This window comes from Ixodes scapularis, unplaced genomic scaffold (genome assembly GCF_016920785.2).
Source record: "Ixodes scapularis isolate PalLabHiFi unplaced genomic scaffold, ASM1692078v2 PGA_scaffold11__112_contigs__length_91849675, whole genome shotgun sequence".
In the NCBI taxonomy this organism is placed as follows: Eukaryota; Metazoa; Arthropoda; class Arachnida; order Ixodida; family Ixodidae; genus Ixodes; species Ixodes scapularis.
Window position 1 is genome coordinate 14559990 of NW_024609837.1, and position 17584 is coordinate 14577573.

The 17584-nt window shown below is 47.8% G+C and overlaps 1 protein-coding gene across 1 annotated transcript in view; it reads right to left on the reverse strand.

Annotated features, from left to right (window-relative positions):
• LOC115330989 (ADAMTS-like protein 4) overlaps nucleotides 1–17584 on the reverse strand; it is a 102005-nt gene that overhangs the window by 50114 nt on the left and 34307 nt on the right. Inside the window, exons 8-11 of the mRNA XM_040223152.3 lie at nucleotides 16813–16982; nucleotides 15612–15783; nucleotides 12166–12292; nucleotides 9484–9700 (exon numbers count right to left, since the gene is read on the reverse strand). Coding sequence (XP_040079086.2) covers nucleotides 9484–9700; nucleotides 12166–12292; nucleotides 15612–15783; nucleotides 16813–16982 — 686 coding nt within the window. The remainder of the gene's footprint in view (nucleotides 1–9483; nucleotides 9701–12165; nucleotides 12293–15611; nucleotides 15784–16812; nucleotides 16983–17584) is intronic.

A 17584-nucleotide genomic window follows, 5' to 3' on the forward strand; every position in this document is an offset into this window, starting at 1 on the left:
AGAACTCTTCTGGTATCTTTTTTTTTTCGGAAATAGTTTCTGCACAATAAACTTTGGAACATGTTTCTTCTTGTAACTGTTTTCGAACTCTTCTTTTCGATTGATTTTGAACGGTCTCTTTAAAATGATTTAAAATATCTAGAGCGAGCGAACTGTGCATGGCGGAAGGAAGGTCGTGTACAACGTGAATTCACCAGTACAATAAAATCGCAAGAGGAAAAATAGGCACGTATTTTTAATATGAATTAAATCGGTTGAAAAATAAGCGCCTGTCTGTCCATATTATTTAGCTACGCTTAGAACGCTCATTTTTATGCTATGGCTGATTCGAGTAGTTCAACCTGCAAGTTGCAAGCCTCTGCCAGGGCAGGCAAAAATGCTGATGAAAAACGACTGCGTGGGTCGCATATGAGAGCCGCTATCTTAGATGTTGATCGCAATGTCTGTGTTACAACAACCTCGAAACTTACAGGATCTTAAAACACAAAATGAATGGGAAGGCAAATTACAAATGTTGGTTTATTTGCTTTGTTTCTGTTTTTCATATTTTTCTGTGCTCTACACATACCCGCATCAATGGCCATTTTTTGTTTCCCTTTACAGCAGGGCAAACTGACGGAAGCTGGTCTAATTTTTCAGGAAACGCCGAGATTCCTTTATTCCTTTTTCTCCTTGTCCAATGCACCAATTGCTGAATTTCCCAAGCATCAAGGAACGTAGTTCTTCAGGCCGCACGTGTCCGCCTTGTTTGTGTAAAATATTCAAAAGCAAACACCCCAAAATAAGGCGTTCATCGACGCCTTATTTTGGTTACTTGCTTCATTACTAATATCTATTGTATACGGGCACGTTAAATGACATTTAAGCAAAATTACATTACAGCTCCGCCAAACCGCGTCTTTAATACGCCACACGCTGAACCACGATCACGAGCTGATTCACCGAGCGGTGAAATGACATTCGATCAAAATGACGTCTGACTGAAGTATGACTCATTCTACGTCTAACTTTTTAAAATTATTTTAACAACTTTATCGAAAATGAGTGTGAGCTAGCTTCTGAAGTGCTTTTGTAATAAAGCTGTGGCTTTAATGTCATGCATGGATCCTTTAACCGTTATTTCACAGCATAGAGACAGTAGGGAGTTTTAGCAGATCGTTTCCGCTTCCCGTTATTCCACAGCATACAGGCAGCAAAATTAGTACTACTTTCGAAATGTAGTACTAATTTTGCTGATCACAAAAGTTTGAGCACAGAAGTAAATAAGTTGCCGGCAAATGAAGTGGCATTCCCGAACAAGGGGCCCCCTCACATTCCGTTCCTACGCACTTCTATTCGGCAGCCGTAGAAACTGCATCACAGGCGTCCTTGGGCCAAGGTGGCGACGAGCAGCCAAAACATAACACTGGCGCGCACGAACGCAGGAAGAGATGCTTAACAAGCCTCGGTCGGGTATTAACCTAATCCGGTCAATGCACGCAGGCGCCGCGCCTTACGCTGCAACCGTAAAAAAAAAAAAAAAAAAAAAAAAAAAAAAAAAAACACTCCAAGGATTTTTTTTTTTTTTTTTTGCGTGTTGTTTGCTTTTAGTGAGTACCTCAAGTGGTTTGGGGGTTCCACTGGAGACGCCACTGGGATGACCTTGCACCTGGGCGACTGTTCCCATGGTCGCCTCGTCGTCAGCGCATACTCCCTTGCGAAGCCGGACTCCCCCGCGCACAAACGCAGACACAGATAATCCGTTCATTTGAGCAAGCACGTTCCCGCTTCGACCTGCAACTCTACGAGCGAGGATGCTTGTTCGCGTAATCCTTCGCGTCCTTCCGAACTTCCACGCCAGGGAGACCTCCTCTTTGGTGAGGACGATTTATTTGTCAGGCGTGTCAAGATACCGTAATCGCCGGCGAGGATTGCGAGTCACCATTGGGAGAACCTTTTGTTGGACGCGGCGTCAGTGGCGAAACATACTTCGTTTCAAAAAAAAACTTTTTTCTTTTTTTTTTGTAGCGTAGCATTAGGACTGGAACGAGACGCGCAGTCATCCGGATGATCTCAACGTCGTGGCGCGAGACTTTACCCCATGACGGTCAGTTGCGCTCACTCAGCGTACTCTCCGAGCGTCGTGGGAATAAAGACGAACCAGTCATAACAATCTCAACTTGCCGAAGAAAAAGAAAAAAAGGAGGCGAGTTTGTTATAAAAGACCCTCTAGCCGAGACAAACTTCACATGTTTCGTCATAGACAACAAAGATGCTGACACTCGCATACCCGACCCTGCACAGTCTGTTTCTGAAATTCAACGCTGCCGTTCTATCCAGCGCCACGGTGGAACGTCTTTTTAGCTTGACTGGGGATGTCTTTAGGAGGAAAAGGGGAAAACTCCGCGATAAGAACTTTGAAAGACAATTGCGTCTGCGAGCAAATAAACTATTTTGGTGAAAACGCAAACCATAAAATTACTGCATTAATTTTAGGTTCGCAGGATTTTTCACGGATCAAAACTTCTGTTCATTTTGCTACCACACATATATAAAAAGTAACTTCGAAAGTAACTTCAAAGTAACACGTTTCTTTTTTTACATTAGTTAGTAGTTTACTCAATTACTATTACCAATGCGTAATTTCTACTCTACTCGAATTACTTCTGGCATCGATACTCAATAACTTAACTTAACTACCTTTTTTGAGTAATTTGTACATGTCTGGTGTTCGCCGTGCAGGCACGCTCAATTCGCGAGGAAGCCAGCGCGACCGAACGCTTTCTGCAGGCGCGAGGCCGCTCGGTCGGTGAAGATCGAGGGGCCGGGGCAGCTGCAGGGGTCGCGCTGCTGCTGGAGCCGTGTGTGCGGAAGGATTGGCTCGCGCAATAAAGGGTTCGGGTCGTCGATAGTTCCTTCCGAAACATATCAATCAAGTGGCTTTCCCTAATCTCTTCATTGCTCTTAGAAACATATATATCCTCTCATAAGTTGTTCATCCTATTTTGGACTATTTTGCTTATTTATTCGTCTTTACCTCTGCTTAATGACTGTTTAATAACTTGATAGAGGCCCTTTAAATTTTAGTACAGGCCTGTGCGATCAACGCTTTACCGGATTTAGCCAATATTGGACAACACTGGCGTCAGGAGGGTGGAACAAGCAAACCGAAATTCTGGCTTCTAATGAAGACGGCACCGTCGTAAGATGGGTACCACGACGGCCTATCGTTTGCACTATCATAAATTCTCAGTAGCCTGTAACCTGTATAAAACATTTTACTCATATCTATAGATCCGGCCCCACAGGCTTTCCAGGTATGAGCGAGTCGACTTTATTATGATCCGCAGCTCTCCTGAGTTAGAATAAATATTATCACCTTCCCAAAACAACCCCCCCCCCCTTTTTTTTTTATACCGGTAAGGTGAGGTCAGTGTATGATAATTCGATGCAATTGCCATCTTCGAATGCTTATATAAATATCATCAGGGATACGAAAAAGATCGTGCATAGGCCTCTTTCGACAGCGCGAGTACCACTCGTGTTTGTGCAACAACATTCTCTCTTACCACCGCCTTGCTACGGTAGTGCGGGAAATGGGATACTTGTTTTCTCGACATGCTCAAGGACATTTCGATCGACTTCGCTTGCCGGATAAGCGGGCGACATAAAGAAGCATCGACTGGTACGGGATCATCGAAGGCCAAAAAGGCCGAATGAGTAAAGCTTAAATTTATTTCCTGATTGTCATCGCTGCTGTAATCATTCGCCATGTTTCCGACACTCACCTCTCCAACACACATTCTTCTTTTTTTTTTTTTGCAAACACCAATTTATTTTGTCGCATTTCCGCTTCTTCTCCGCAAATTATGAATGGTAAGTTGGTCCAGTTGCTGCATCCTCACTTAATTGAAAGAAACCGAAAATGGAAACAGGGACAGAACAAGCTGAACTATGCAAGACTCTTGAAAGGGGCTTGTCGAAATGGAAATTAACTGGTGTAATGTGGTAAGTCGTTTCAGTAGGTTCATAATTTTTGATCCCGTTTCTAAAGGCTCCGGAAAAGGAACCAGGAGAAGCTGAGCGACGCAAAACGCCTCGTATAGTTTTGTCCTGTTTTTGTTTTGTCCTTTCGACGTTACTAAAAACGCAGTGTTCCGTTTCTCAACGCTGTTATTATTTTCACCCGGAAATAAAACAAAAATACGTAATACTTTTTCACACCAGTACAATGCAATGGAGACGAATTTTCAGCAAACTGCTTTTCGCCATGCTTCCATGTCTTCCACCAGGACGCGAATGTTTGTGCGCACTGTTTGAACTATTTACATCTAAATTGACCTGCGCTATAAATCAGGTACTCACGCTTAAAAGCAGCGCGTTTGTGCACATGAATTTTCCCAGCTTCATGCCTTTCAATAGCGTGGCAAGAAAATGGAAATATCCCGGGCATTGTTTGTGAGGAAGGCTACATTCAAAGGTCGCCTGTTAGCTCCACAAACTCAATGACAGGTTCACTACCACATACCCTGGAGTCCCCTCTCCAAGGAGAAATGTTTTTGCGGAAATTCGTTGCTCGGTCACTATTCTGTGTATTGGAGCGGAAACGGAAAAAAAAATAAAAAAAAATAAAAATTTTTTTTTTTCGCAAGTTCATTTTTTACATTTTCTTTGCAATTGTTGTATTTTTCAGTTTTTAATGACGCTTGAAAAACGTCTTTGTGTTGTGCGAAATAAAAGGACGACCAGCCATTCCAGGCTCACGGTGAGCAATATCCACGATATCCGAAAGCCAACAAGAGCTGCTCAGAGGCGATCCAATATGGTGCAAATAAGTTGTGCACTTCCCTCAGACATTTGATCGCCGCCAACGACAATTGTAAAGTATTACGCACTCCCTCGAGTGTATTGTCCTTACGCACTCGAGCGTCAAAGGAGCGAGTATTTCCAGAAAATAAACACAACGACCTATTTCTGCCTCTGAAACGACGCACTTCTGTGGAATCACGATGAACATACTTTCACCATGGAATCATACCAAAAAATGATCGATGATGAAATTGATTGGGTTGCAACAGTATATTGCCACATTTTTAGTTTGCAAATAATCAGGGCAACGTTCATGCGATGTATTTACTTCCACGTTCGAATGCATTGAAAATGATAGCCAAAATGTCCAGTAGAAAACCTTGCACTGCAGTGGGAAACAAACAGGCGAGGCGTCTACGCAGGAAAAATTTCGGCTGCCGACTCGAGGTACGTAGCAAGATTTCTCGAAGGCACAAAATCGCCGTCGTCTAGCCCTGCCTCCCCCCCCCCCCCCCCCCCCCCCCTTAACCCCGGATAATGAGCTTATCCAGGCTTATCCCACCCCAAGATTCAGCAACGAAAAGGAGTCCCCCGCTGTAGAGATAACGAGGACGATTTTCCTTAGGAAAAGCTTTTTGTAGGTCGGCCTTTAATCTCGCCCCTTATCCCTTTCGGGTGAACGTTTACAGAATTGCATAACATAACCCATAAAATGAGACTGAGGTTACAGACTCGTTCGAGTGTGGGGGCCCATCGTTCATCACAGAAAGGTCGAGGAACAACGTAGGGTCGGGGGGTGCATGAGTGCATCTGGGCACAACAAACTGCGACAACTCAAAATTGTTTCCTGGAGAAATAGTCATTCAACTCAAAGGGCCAGTGGCGCTTATCTTTAGCTTTGCTTTGTTTACACGGCGTAACCAAAAACTAAAATGCCACCGCTCCGTAAATGTACTCGCATTTTCAATGCAGCAAGAGAACAAGCATACTGTCGTTGCCCTGTGGCACTGCAGACCCGTTCGAAAATTCCGCAGTGCCATCTGGTGGCTCAAGCATCAGTTTAACATTAAACAGGCTAAGGGCGGTAATCCGAATGTAATATATCAATTGGGCCCTGCAGCGTCACTTTCCTGCGTCAACGGCAGACAAGCACGTGTTTTTCATCATAAAGTTCTTTCTCGATCTGTTTCGGTTTCGATGGTGAACAAGAAGGACCGGCCGCCATTAGCATGACTTGGATGCCATACACGTGACGAATTCCGCTCGTAGATTTGAAGTGCTTTTGAAGGTCTTTGTTCGTTATTTTTCTGTTCATGCAAACGCGAGCTAGTTTACTCTAAACGCACGAGCGCGGATCTTTTTCGGATCGCTTAAAATCTATGAGCAGAATTTACCATTAGGTGATCATGGTGATCAGACTGCATTTTGGTAATTATTCGCTAATTAATCGGTGAATATTCAATAATTATTCAAATTTTTTGTGTCTACAATTGTTTCTTCATTTTACGCTTTTCGCTTTCATGATAATTTCCGTAACATACATCTGTTTCAATGCTAATTGCTAATGACTCGAGCTCTTTATCTTTAAAGTTGTTCCTCCTGAGCGAAAGTTCGTGTAGCCGAGGTGCGCCCGTGAGCAAGGAGCCCACGCCTCTGGCATAGTAGCGGGATTGTCGCACAGGTAAATAGCACGAGAAAGAGCTGAGAAGCAAAAATTAAGTAGAAACAATACTCATTTAAAAAGAGAATATTTGAATATACGTGAACTCACTTTAACTGCACGGCAACCTATCGCCTTTCATGAAATATAAGATTGTCGTAAGCTTATTTAGTCCGACTTGCTGTTATTTCATTTGTCGATTTTTACATTGGAAGAAGAAAAAGTTCCTGCAACTGTTGCCGGATCAGCTGTCGTAACTGTGATAGATGTACGACTTGTGTGTTTTTCTTTTTTTTTCTTTGTGAACGTTTCTGTAACTCCCTGGAGCACACTGCGAGTTTTCGACTGTATGCTCGTAAACAATAATAGACGTACAAATTTCATAGCTCTCGCTGCGGTTGTAACGGTATTCACCAAAGCAATGTTTTTGTTCTTTATGTAGGATAGGCTTATTGCACCGACGTTGCTAATATTTAGAGATTTTAGCCCGTGAACGCCTATGTGGGAAGGTAAATAAAAGTTCCTGTATCCCGATCTCCAGAGTCACCATAACCCCAAGACATTGTTATGCACCGTCATGAGCTTTTTTTAATTACATTTGAATCAAGTTTGAATCAGCAGAAATCGATCGCTTATGGCGCATTTACACTGGCAGCGGTTCACCAACCGCAAAGCGGACGGGCCCGTTTTCGACCGCAAAGGCGGCTGGAGCGGCGCGGTTGAGCCACTTTTGGCCAACCGCTTCGGGACCGACTTTCTCAGCCGCCTTTGCCAGCAGCGAGATGACTAGCCAATCGCAGCTCGGCGCTCATGTGACGTTCGACTGGCGTGTTCGCCTTTGAGGCAACATGGCTTCCGCCTTTTGGGAAGCTCCCAATGAAGCAACAAAATCAACGATGCAATGTAATTTTCACGCAGGTAACGAGTTCGCAGCGATAATAAGTAAAAATAATACACGGTCGGTCCTTCAAAAGGGCTTTGCTCGGATCAGATAGCCCAAAACTTCAATCCCCCCCCCCCCCAAAAAAAAAAAAAAAAAAAGAGAAAGAGAAAACACCTGTCGCCGCGTTTTGAATTTCCCCGCAAACTGAAGATACGGCTCCGATCGCCCGAAGTGACAGGTTTCTATGACCGCCTCGTTGCTCGCGCAAAACTCGGAAAGCTGTCAATACGAAGGGTGAAGCAGATGTCAAATGCATAATCACGTAGCACCCAATTTGGTTACGTTGGTGGGGTCTACTACTCTAGCGTCTCACTCACGTCTCAATCAGTCCGTCAACTTAAGAAATAAAAAAAGTATGTACCAGATGATGAGAAGGTAATCCGTAAACGTTTTATTTGAGCTTTATGTCAAACAAACACCATATCCAACCCATGATACCTCACTCCGACGAGGATATCTCCGCCTCAAAACACAATCCACACGCCATGAAGCACAAACACAAACACACGGGTGCAACAGCATCAGACCGACGAAGACATATCCGCTCCAAACTGCAACCAACTCGCTAAATAATTAGAAGGTTCTGAGTAATGACTCGCCACGAAGCACACAGACGCACACCACTCCGAAGATGGCAAGCGGGCGACGCGGGAAGCGGGAGGACAAAGCTGGCTTTTTAATTTAGAGATTGAGGTCAGCCTATTCACAAAAGAAGAGTCCACATCGAAAAATAAAATAGTTGTTCGGGTATCTTCGAGGTCCGGATGCGCGCAAAAAGAATGCTGCTATGCGAGCTCTGCCGTGTGCGGCGTGTGCGGGGCTTTCCGAGAAAATATTTTGGATTTGGATCGAAAACTAAACTGGATTTTGGATTCTAAAACAAGGTTGCCCGATGGAAGTCTGGTAAACTCTCGAAGAAATGGATAACTACCGAGCAACCGCCAAAAGCGGCTCGGTGTATGTGAACGACGCCGCTTTTCGAACGGCGTTCGCATCCGCTTCGCAAAAGCGCCTCAACCGCCACTGTGAATGCGATATTACTGCTTATATTTCGTGATGGGTTGCAGTGTTGCCGGGTCATGAAAATTTTCTTTGTGGGGGAAAAAATCGCATATAAAAGTCGAAAAATTCTTTTCAAGCATGCAGATGCTGAGTCAAAAAATAGAGTTTCGACTGTGGGTGAAAACACACTGTAGTGGAAACCGCAACTAAAATATTATGTAGTGTTTGGCAGTAGCGTAGCCAGGCATTTTTTCTTGGGGGGGGGGGGGGGGGGGGGTGTAGTCAAACGGAAGGAAAGGGGCTCAGAAATCTCTTTTCCAGGTACGTCACTGGGATGTGGTGACTGTTGACCAACGTGAAAACAAACATAAACTGTATCTCCAGAGACGCCGTAATCGCAGTCAGTTGTGCACTCTGCTGCAATTACGACAGCCTTAAATTTTACGTTACAAAACAGCGCCTACATAGTTCCAATAAGAAAGAGGAACGGGGAAAGGGCATGGAACCGCGGAAGATCTCACACTTTGTGCCTTTCCTCTATGCCGGAGAGCTCTCACTTTAGGAGCAAAGAAAATTATTATCCCGTTTTAGTAATATTTCTTACCTATTTAATATTTTAGGTTCAATACACATTGACGAGACACACATCTTTAGCAAGCAGGAAGGGTCTTCATCACAAAAATTATAAATAAAAGCACAAGCGAAAGAACGTGTGCGTTTTATTGCTTCAGAGCCTCTTCCTCTCGAAGAGGGTAAAATGGATGTAGCAATGTGCTCAAGCAGACGACCAGCGTAACGATACGCCACTGTTGTAACGAGCCACCGAGTTGACCACGGCACCCGAAAGGGAGAGCGGAGCAGCTGGGGAGCGGCCCGCCATTTCCACTCTCCGCCACTTACTCTGCTCATCGCGCCATCTAGGGGCACCCCGGAGAACTAAAGCAAATGTCCGAGAATCCTGGCCTTGGAAAACGATCTGTTTGCCGCAAGGGGCGCCCTCGTAAGGGCTAGAGTTATGCCCGCTCCTTTCCTATAGTTCGCAGTGTTAAAAGAACCCCCCCTCCCCTCTTTCTCCCCACGTGACCCGTACCTTTCCCCACGGCCCGGTGTTCCACTGGTCGCCACAGGGCCCCCGGTCGCAGTTGCGGAAGGCGGGAGGTCTTCCGGCGGTGCCGCACGCAGATTCGCGCAGGGCTCCGCCCTTGGCGTCGACGCAGGTGACGTCACGACGTTCAAAGCCCTCGCCACACGTGACCGAACAGGGCGTCCAATCGCTGGTCGCCTTCCAGTGGGCACCGTACACGCCGCTAAGAGCGAGAAAAAAAAAATAACGATATAGATAAAAAAAACAAAAAACAAGTATCTTCCCTTTGAAGTATTAGCGTGGCAAAGGCAATGGTAGCGCAGAATGCGGCGCATTAGTGTGAAGAAAGTGTGTACACATGTGAAGACCTGATGGCGCGGCCATGTGTTGTACGAAGTAAGCACGTGTGAGCGCTCTGTGGATGTCTTACTTGTGGGTGCCATCTTCTGCGGTTCAAGTGTAAATGCGACTTTCTCAGAGCCTGTTGGAGCGGGAGACGCAGTAGACGGAGCGCGCGGAAAAATAGAACAATAGACCGATCTCACCAAGCGTTCGGCGCATGCGTGACGCCGCCATAACTTTAGTTCACAGGAGGAAGGTGGTAGTGCACGAGACGGCTCATGTCGTCTTGTGCTCTACACGCGCAGAGCTCCAGCGAGGTTGCCGCACGGGTTGAAAGACTAAAAATTCCTTGATGCATTGCGGCAGCGGTGGCGTAGTCAAACTGGCCGGTGAGATTGGTCTATTGGCACGCGGCATCGCCAAGCAGAGCCCTGGCACCAGCTCGTGGAAAAAGAGAACCAAACACTCGGAACTACCTCAACCTGTTGCGGCAATCGGTGGTAATAAAAAGCCGAGACTCAGGAACACGGAAGGAGACGACCACAACACAACGTCTAAGACATTGTGTTGTGTTCGTCCCCTTCTGTGTTCCTCAGACTCGGCTTTTTATTACCGTGAATCACCACCAGCTCGCTTGTTTCTTAAGTATTGTAGCAAATTGGTCTCCTTTATTAAATCTGTTTTTCTGTCACTCGTTTTTTTAAATTTCTCTCTCTTCCTGTGGAAGCCCGAACCGCGCTCGTTCCACGGACCAGAGCGGGGGAGAAGGAGGAGGGGGGGGGGGGGGGGGGTCATAGGGCCCGCTTTCCTGAAATCTTCCAGTTTACTGGGCCTCCTCTCCCGCTCGTGACGTTTGACCACCGCCGGGAGTAACTCGGAGGCACTGGAGGAAGGGGTTCGGCTGCCACTGCTTTTCCAATCAGTGAGGAGACGAGCACAGCGTCAGCGCTTGGCTGGCGCATAACCGGATATGGTTAGGGGCCACATATATAACACATACTGCGTTAAAACAGGTTAAAAAGCTCGAGGTACACCTAAGCATTTTTTGTCAATTGTGAATTCGAAAGCATGCAAGCCGCTCGTCCGCTCCTTTTGTCGTCTGCTTGTCCGCTCCCTTTGTCGTCTGCTGCGTACTCGCGCGCGCGCGCTTCGGGTTCTCGGAGGCCATGGCGCAGCGGCCAATGGGAGCCCCGTCGACGCGCACCAGCCAATGGAACCGAAGGCGCCGGAAACCAGGAGCCGTTTTCGAGCTTCAAACCGATGACGTCAGCTCGCTCCATGATACAGGTAATGTTTTCGCATTAAAAAAAAAAAAAAAAAAAAGGGTGTTCGGGGCCATTCAAAGTTGCGGACTTGCGTCGAGATTCGACCGCGAGTTACCGAGACATCTACGCTTCGTATACGAAGCGTAGCTAACAATTCGAGAAGTATCCTGACAGACGCAGGGATTTCATGGCAAAGGCCCATTTGCAGAGGAGCGCTTGATCATGTTATTTGACAGTACGTTTTGAACTCGTTTCGTATGTCGAGAGAAAAGCTACTCTTTGAATTGGTTCCAACGCTTCATACACCTCGTGGACATCCCGGTGATTTTCGACGTAAGCAGGCGCAACCTGCTTCTAACGTAACAAAACGTAATTCAAACGGTTATGTGTAAACGAGCTTTGACACACAGTTGTATTTCCGCACCGTAGTAAAACGCAATTAAATGTCACTGTGTGAATTGGCAGCCCTCTGCGGTTACCACAGCAAGGAAGTTTGCATATTTTAATGAATTGAGCGAGAAATGCTGTTTTTTCTAGATGCAATTGATGTTCCGTGCTTGTAAGCAATCGAACTATAATTTCGCGTACGACGCTATTGTATTTACGATGAAGAAATGTGTAACTTTTAAAAAACTCAGCAATCCTAGATACCTGACTGGAGTGGCTTGTAATTGATGATCGGCAATAACGATAACAACAATTTCTATTTACATCCCCGAATCGCAGCGACCGAAAAAATATAGCGGCCTGCAGACAGTGTTATGGAGTTGAGCAAAGTACCGAAACAGTACGTTATGGAGTTGAGCAAAGTACCGAAACAGTACGAAGATGCACCAAGCATGGCCTTTGATACGGTCGGTAATGTGGACCGTTGAACTTTGACGAAAGATGCAGGGTATATAAAGTGCGGCGCCTCGGTCCAATTCTTCAGTCTCGTCAAGTTTCAGCTGTCCAGACGAACAAGTATGAGCCAAGTAGCGCGACTGCACTACCCGTAATTTGAATGGGTCGTTGCCTCGGCATGCGTCCACTTTATTCTATACTCGAAATCGAAAGCAATCGGACGTGGCAAAGCGCTCACCCGCCTGGACACGGCTGCGTGTTGCAGGGCTCCGCGGTGGAGTCCCTGGGCTTGTTCAAGCCCGCACACTCGTCCTCGGGTACCGTGACGCCGTCCCGCACACAGCTCGGGGACAGCTTGCGGAATCCTGCAGCCAACGTCACCCTCGCGTCAGGCACCACACCGCAGTCACGTCATCTGCCGTTGTATTGCATGCTGGGCGCGTGCCTCACGCACTTACTAAACAAGATCCACTTATGCGGTACTCACGTGACTCGCGACGTCACACGTGACGTCAGGAGTGACGTCACGAGGTTGCCGCGCGGTGCATTATGGGACATTTCCCACGAAATGTCGAAGCCCCTGCCCCCTGTAGGGGGCAGGGGCTTCGTCAGCTTTTTCTCCTGCCTCCATTGCCCATTTTGTATTATGGGAGTAAATAAAACGAATTGAATTGAATTGAATGATGCAACACGCCGGGAGGAGGAGGACGAGGGGAAGGGGAGGAAGAGAAGTGGGAGGGGAGGGGGAGGAGGGGGAGTTAGGAGGAGGGGAGGAGGAGTAGCAGGGAGGATGAGGTGGTAAGGAGGAGGGAGGAGGGGTATATCCTCCCCTCAGTACCCCTGCCTCCTCCTCCTCAAAAGCTGCGCTCTAATTCGGCCTTACAGGGTGGTGTAAACGTCTCTCATTTTTTCCCCCTCGCGTTTCTAATAGAGCGCTTGCTTCGTACAAATTTCCTACGAGGGAGTCCTTTAGCCAAATTTACGGCAGGGGGATGGTTTGCCTAAGTTGGTGAATTCAGAAGATGAGTGTTGTTGGAAGTCCTTGTTGTCCGTCCCCCTTTCTATGTATCTTCCTCATCAGGCACCTAGCTAACCGGGGGGGGGGGGGGGGGGGGGGGGCATGGGGCCCGGCCCTCCCTCCCCCGAAATCCTCCATTTTGCTGGGGCCTCCTCTCCCCCCTCCCCCTCATACAGAATTTTGTCACGGGCGGGCCGGCAGATGACGCATGCAGTCTCTCCGGCCACCGCTCCCGCGTTATATTTAACAGTTCAATACACCGTACTTGCACGCACAAGCAGAGAAATGGTGGCGGGCAGATGCCCTACTTGCACTCTTCTACACCGGGTGCCACGTTTGAGCGCGCCGTTCACAGCGCAGGCTCACAGCGAGCCCCCCCTTATTTTCTGGGAACAACTGCAGTTTTGATGATGGTGTGAAATGCACGTTGGAGAAGCGTCGTGGAAGCTCATCGTAAGCTTCCACTAAGCAGCGAGGGACTCGACATGTGTAGGCATGCGCCCACAGAATGCACGATGTTTTAGTTAGTTTTTAGTTTTTTTTAATTTCACGTGCCCAAGCCTCTTCTGCTGTCCCTGACTCATATAACCACGGCCGCTTGATCACTGCAACTTCGCTGCGATCCAGCTTCTGAATTTGTCGCATTGGGGTTAAGCCCAGCGGATATGAGCAATACCATAACCTCCTCTGTACTCACAAAGCCTGGCAATTCGACGACGGAGCCATAGAGTGCCCGGTCACAGGTTTGGAGCGCGAGGATCTAGTAGCACAGAGCCTCAATGAGCCATTTTTTCGGGGAACCTGGACGTCAGCGCATAGCTTTTGCAGCGGCGAGGACCCGAGACACACTTGTTCGCTAGGGAGAAGTGTGTTTCGGCGTAGGGCGCCAGTCACGTGTCTCTTCTCTCCTCCGTTGTCTGCCGCTCCCCCTTTTCCATTTCGGTGGTCGCTTCTTGTGGCGATCTGCCAGGCTATGTCAGTATATATGAGACTGCGGCAATACTTTTGCTCTGATCTGGCCTCGCGCCACTTGCTACAAGTGGCGCGAGGCTCATATAGCTCCTGTAGGAGGTATTCACTGGACGCCATATTTGAGGGCGATGTTTAAAGCGCGTGCTCAGAACGAGCTCACATTAATAGCCCGCTAAGACAGGCAACCTTGACGGTGTTAAATGCACGCTCCAAAAGGACTGTGGAAGCTCGCCGTCAGCACGCGCTCAGCAGCAGCGCGCAGGGATATAGGCCGCCAGTGAATACTCCCTATAGCTACACCTTGATAAAATAAAGCCCTTCGATGAAATAGACAATATCGAACAATCCTTGTTCGCAACACTTAGCGCGTTGCATTACGGGACCTGGTTGACCATGGAGAGGAGTGTCTTATGGTTCCGATTGTCCAGTTGACAAAGTAGTGCATCTCAGGACTGCATAAAAGTAAAGTAAGCGATCGCCTGCCTGGCGCTTTGGAACAGCCCTCGTTGAAATAACCCTTCCTAAGCTTAGAGAGGAGCAGGGGTACGACCACTTCAGAGAACAGCATGACCCTCCCGGTTCACGGATAATATAAGGAGCCCAGGACATTGAGAGGAGAGGATTAAACGGGATGGCCGACCCAGTACACATCCTCTTTTCCCAAGTGTCAAAGTCCACCTAAGTTCACTTCCACACAAACTACGGCACATCGGGAGCACAAAAACCGCCTCCCAGCATTCTATCCGTATCGGTAGGCAGCACCTACACTTTAGTAAACGTAAGGAAAGTGAAAATGGTTGGCAAAGGTTGTCAAAGCGGAACGTACTGGCCAACCCCGAGATAGTTCGTGCGGTGTAAGGCTCAAGTAAGAGCGTGTTCAACTGCTCGCCCGGCGTATGTACGTGTTTATGGGCGCCATTACATTGCAAAAATTTTGCTGTGGGTCTATAGGGCTACGGGTGGTTTTTCAACGTAACTTCTTTTCTTTAGACACCATTTTTGTTGTGATAGGATAAGTATTTTTTAAACGCGAAAAAGTGTACAATCCTCCATCTCTAACACCGCCATTAAACTGAAAACGCTCTCCGTGGTTTTAGTTGAGCACACTCTTACTTGAGGCTCTCTAGTGTTTAACCATGTTTAACCATGGCCGCAGCGCCACCGGGCTACTGCGGGCACCCTGGTAACTTTTGTTTCTCCCGGCAAGACTCGGCAGTGGAGCGGGAACCAGAATCGTGTGGCCGTGCATTCGATTGCGCCTTCGCTTAAAAAAGAGTATTTGCAGACGGCGCACGTCATGTACGCCCTTCAGACTGCGGCTCCGCAATGGTACGGTGCCGCGTCTCCGACTGGCGCGTTCACCGCGTCCTAAGAAGTGGTCTCTCCATTTCCAGAATGACGTTATAAAAGTGTCGTCGCCGGCCGCGATCCAGACTACCTGTTCCGCTGCAGGTCCCTCTCCAGATTGTCTGTTCACGAAAGCTATACAGGAGCTAGGACGCAAGCGACGACCGCGGCACTCCCGTTCGCTCCTCCCTTTTTGCCCAGACTTCTAGCTCCAACCGCCAGGATCGTGACGTCCGACAGCGTGATAGGCCCGGCTTTAGTGACGTCATTTGTTGCCACTTTCGGGACCACTTTTGAAGCGCAGGCGGGATAGAACGCTGAACACACAAGTGACCGGGAGCGCTTGCCTCCACCGCAGCTCCTGCTGCAGGACGCCTTGGGCACCCACCGGGGAGCGTCCCTGCTCCGCCTGAGGAAGCGTCCCGGCACCGCGGCCGGGCCGTCCGAAGCCGGCCAGTCCCCGGCCTGGCGCAGACTGTACGTATAGTTCACGCCGGGGTTGGGGCTCCGGAAGGCCAGCTGCGCAAAGGAACGGCCACGCATGGGGGTCATCTGTGCTTCGGTCTGCAGAGATTATTTGTGTGACCGCCAATGTGACATGACCAGAATACAAGGGAGAAACGTGCCTCAGACAGCGTCTGCAGACTGCCTTTTGTATGATGTATTAGTAGTGTGACCGGCTAGGTGGCGTAAGCTACTGCCCGTTATGAAGAATACAATAGGTGTTCATCGATCCATCCATCCATCCGACGGAGTCGGGCGGGGCACAAGAAAGAAACGTGCCTCAGACAGCGTCTTCAGAGTGTCCTTTGTATGATACATTAGTAGTGTGACTATGGCTTCCCCAGAGAGAGAGAGGGAGAGCGACAAAAAAGCAGAGTCCTTTGCGGCAACAGGTTAAAGTGACTGGCAAGGAAAGAATGTTACCAACACGCACTTCAGTCAATGATTCCAACACGCTCTTCAGTTAATGTGAAGGTTTAGGTGGTTCCGAGTGTCTGGTTCCCTTTTGCCGTAAGCTGGTGCCGAGGCTCTGCTCTTCGATGCTTCGTTCCAACTGTTCTGTTTTCCGCACGCACCGTCTACTGCGTCTCCCACTCCGACAGGTTCTGAGAAAGTCGCATTTATACTTCAACCTCAAAAGAAGGTGCACCCGCAAGTAAAACATCCACAGAGCATTTACACCTGCTTGCTTTGCACGACACAAGGCCCCTCCTGGCCTTCCAGTCTCCCCATGGGTACACAAGTTCTACACTCTAATACGTCACATTCGGCGTTTGCCACGCTAATGCAGCAAAGGGGCGAATATTTTTATAATATCCACGATTAACTCAAAGAAGAAGAAAAAAAAAAAGATGACATTTCAAAAATCGGAATCAAAAGCTTTCAATAAATTCCACTGGAATGTGCATTAACAAACAGCAGAGTTTGTCTCTAAAAGGTCGGTGCAGGAAGTGTGAAGGAAACGATTTCACGAACACATCGTTTCAAAGAAGATACGAAAGGGTACGATGTTTTAAGCGGAGGATGCAGGAGGTGACGACAGACCATGACGAGGACGTCGCCGTGAAGAGGTCCCCGTGCTTCGAGGCTGTGGGCCCCCGTAGAATCCTCTCGTCGGTACAGGAATCGGGTGCCAGCCCCGGGGTACACTCCTGCCGGATCCCAGGTCCAGTTCCCGTTCACGATGAACCGACCGTCGTCGACTGCACGGAGTGCTGCGAGACGGCCACAAGTTTTCAAGGTTTTCGTCGCCGACCAGAAGCACTGGACAACTCGGTCATTCGAGTTTTGCCCCAGGTACAACAATGGTACGAGTAAAATTTTGACTGCTCTCGATTTAAATATCGATGGGAGTTTTACCAGTGTCAGGCGTGCTCCACTATCCCAATTGCCATCGTATACGGCTGAAAGGCATTGTGCTCAATTACTGATAGGCGGTATAGACTTTCCGCTTTTAAGAAAAATATTATACTTAACTGTTAGATTTTTTGTCAGGTTTTTCTCACCGATAACCACCGTTTATAGCGTCCATTTGAAGCAAGTCACACAAACAAAGCAATATTTGAAAATAGAAACAAAACACAGAAAATCATCTATCGATTTTTCTCATAGATGTACGTTCAAAAATGTACGACCTAACTGTATATCGCAACAAAGAAACTTCCCGCTGCATTCGAAGAATCTTTTCTCTTTTTTTTTTTTATAGTCTCGGGAAACAATTTTAGCTTAACTGAACCGTTACTCTATATCTTGAAATAAGCTGAAGTGGCTTGCAGTGAAACCGTTGGATGATCGGCTACCGACAGTCGTGCCGAGA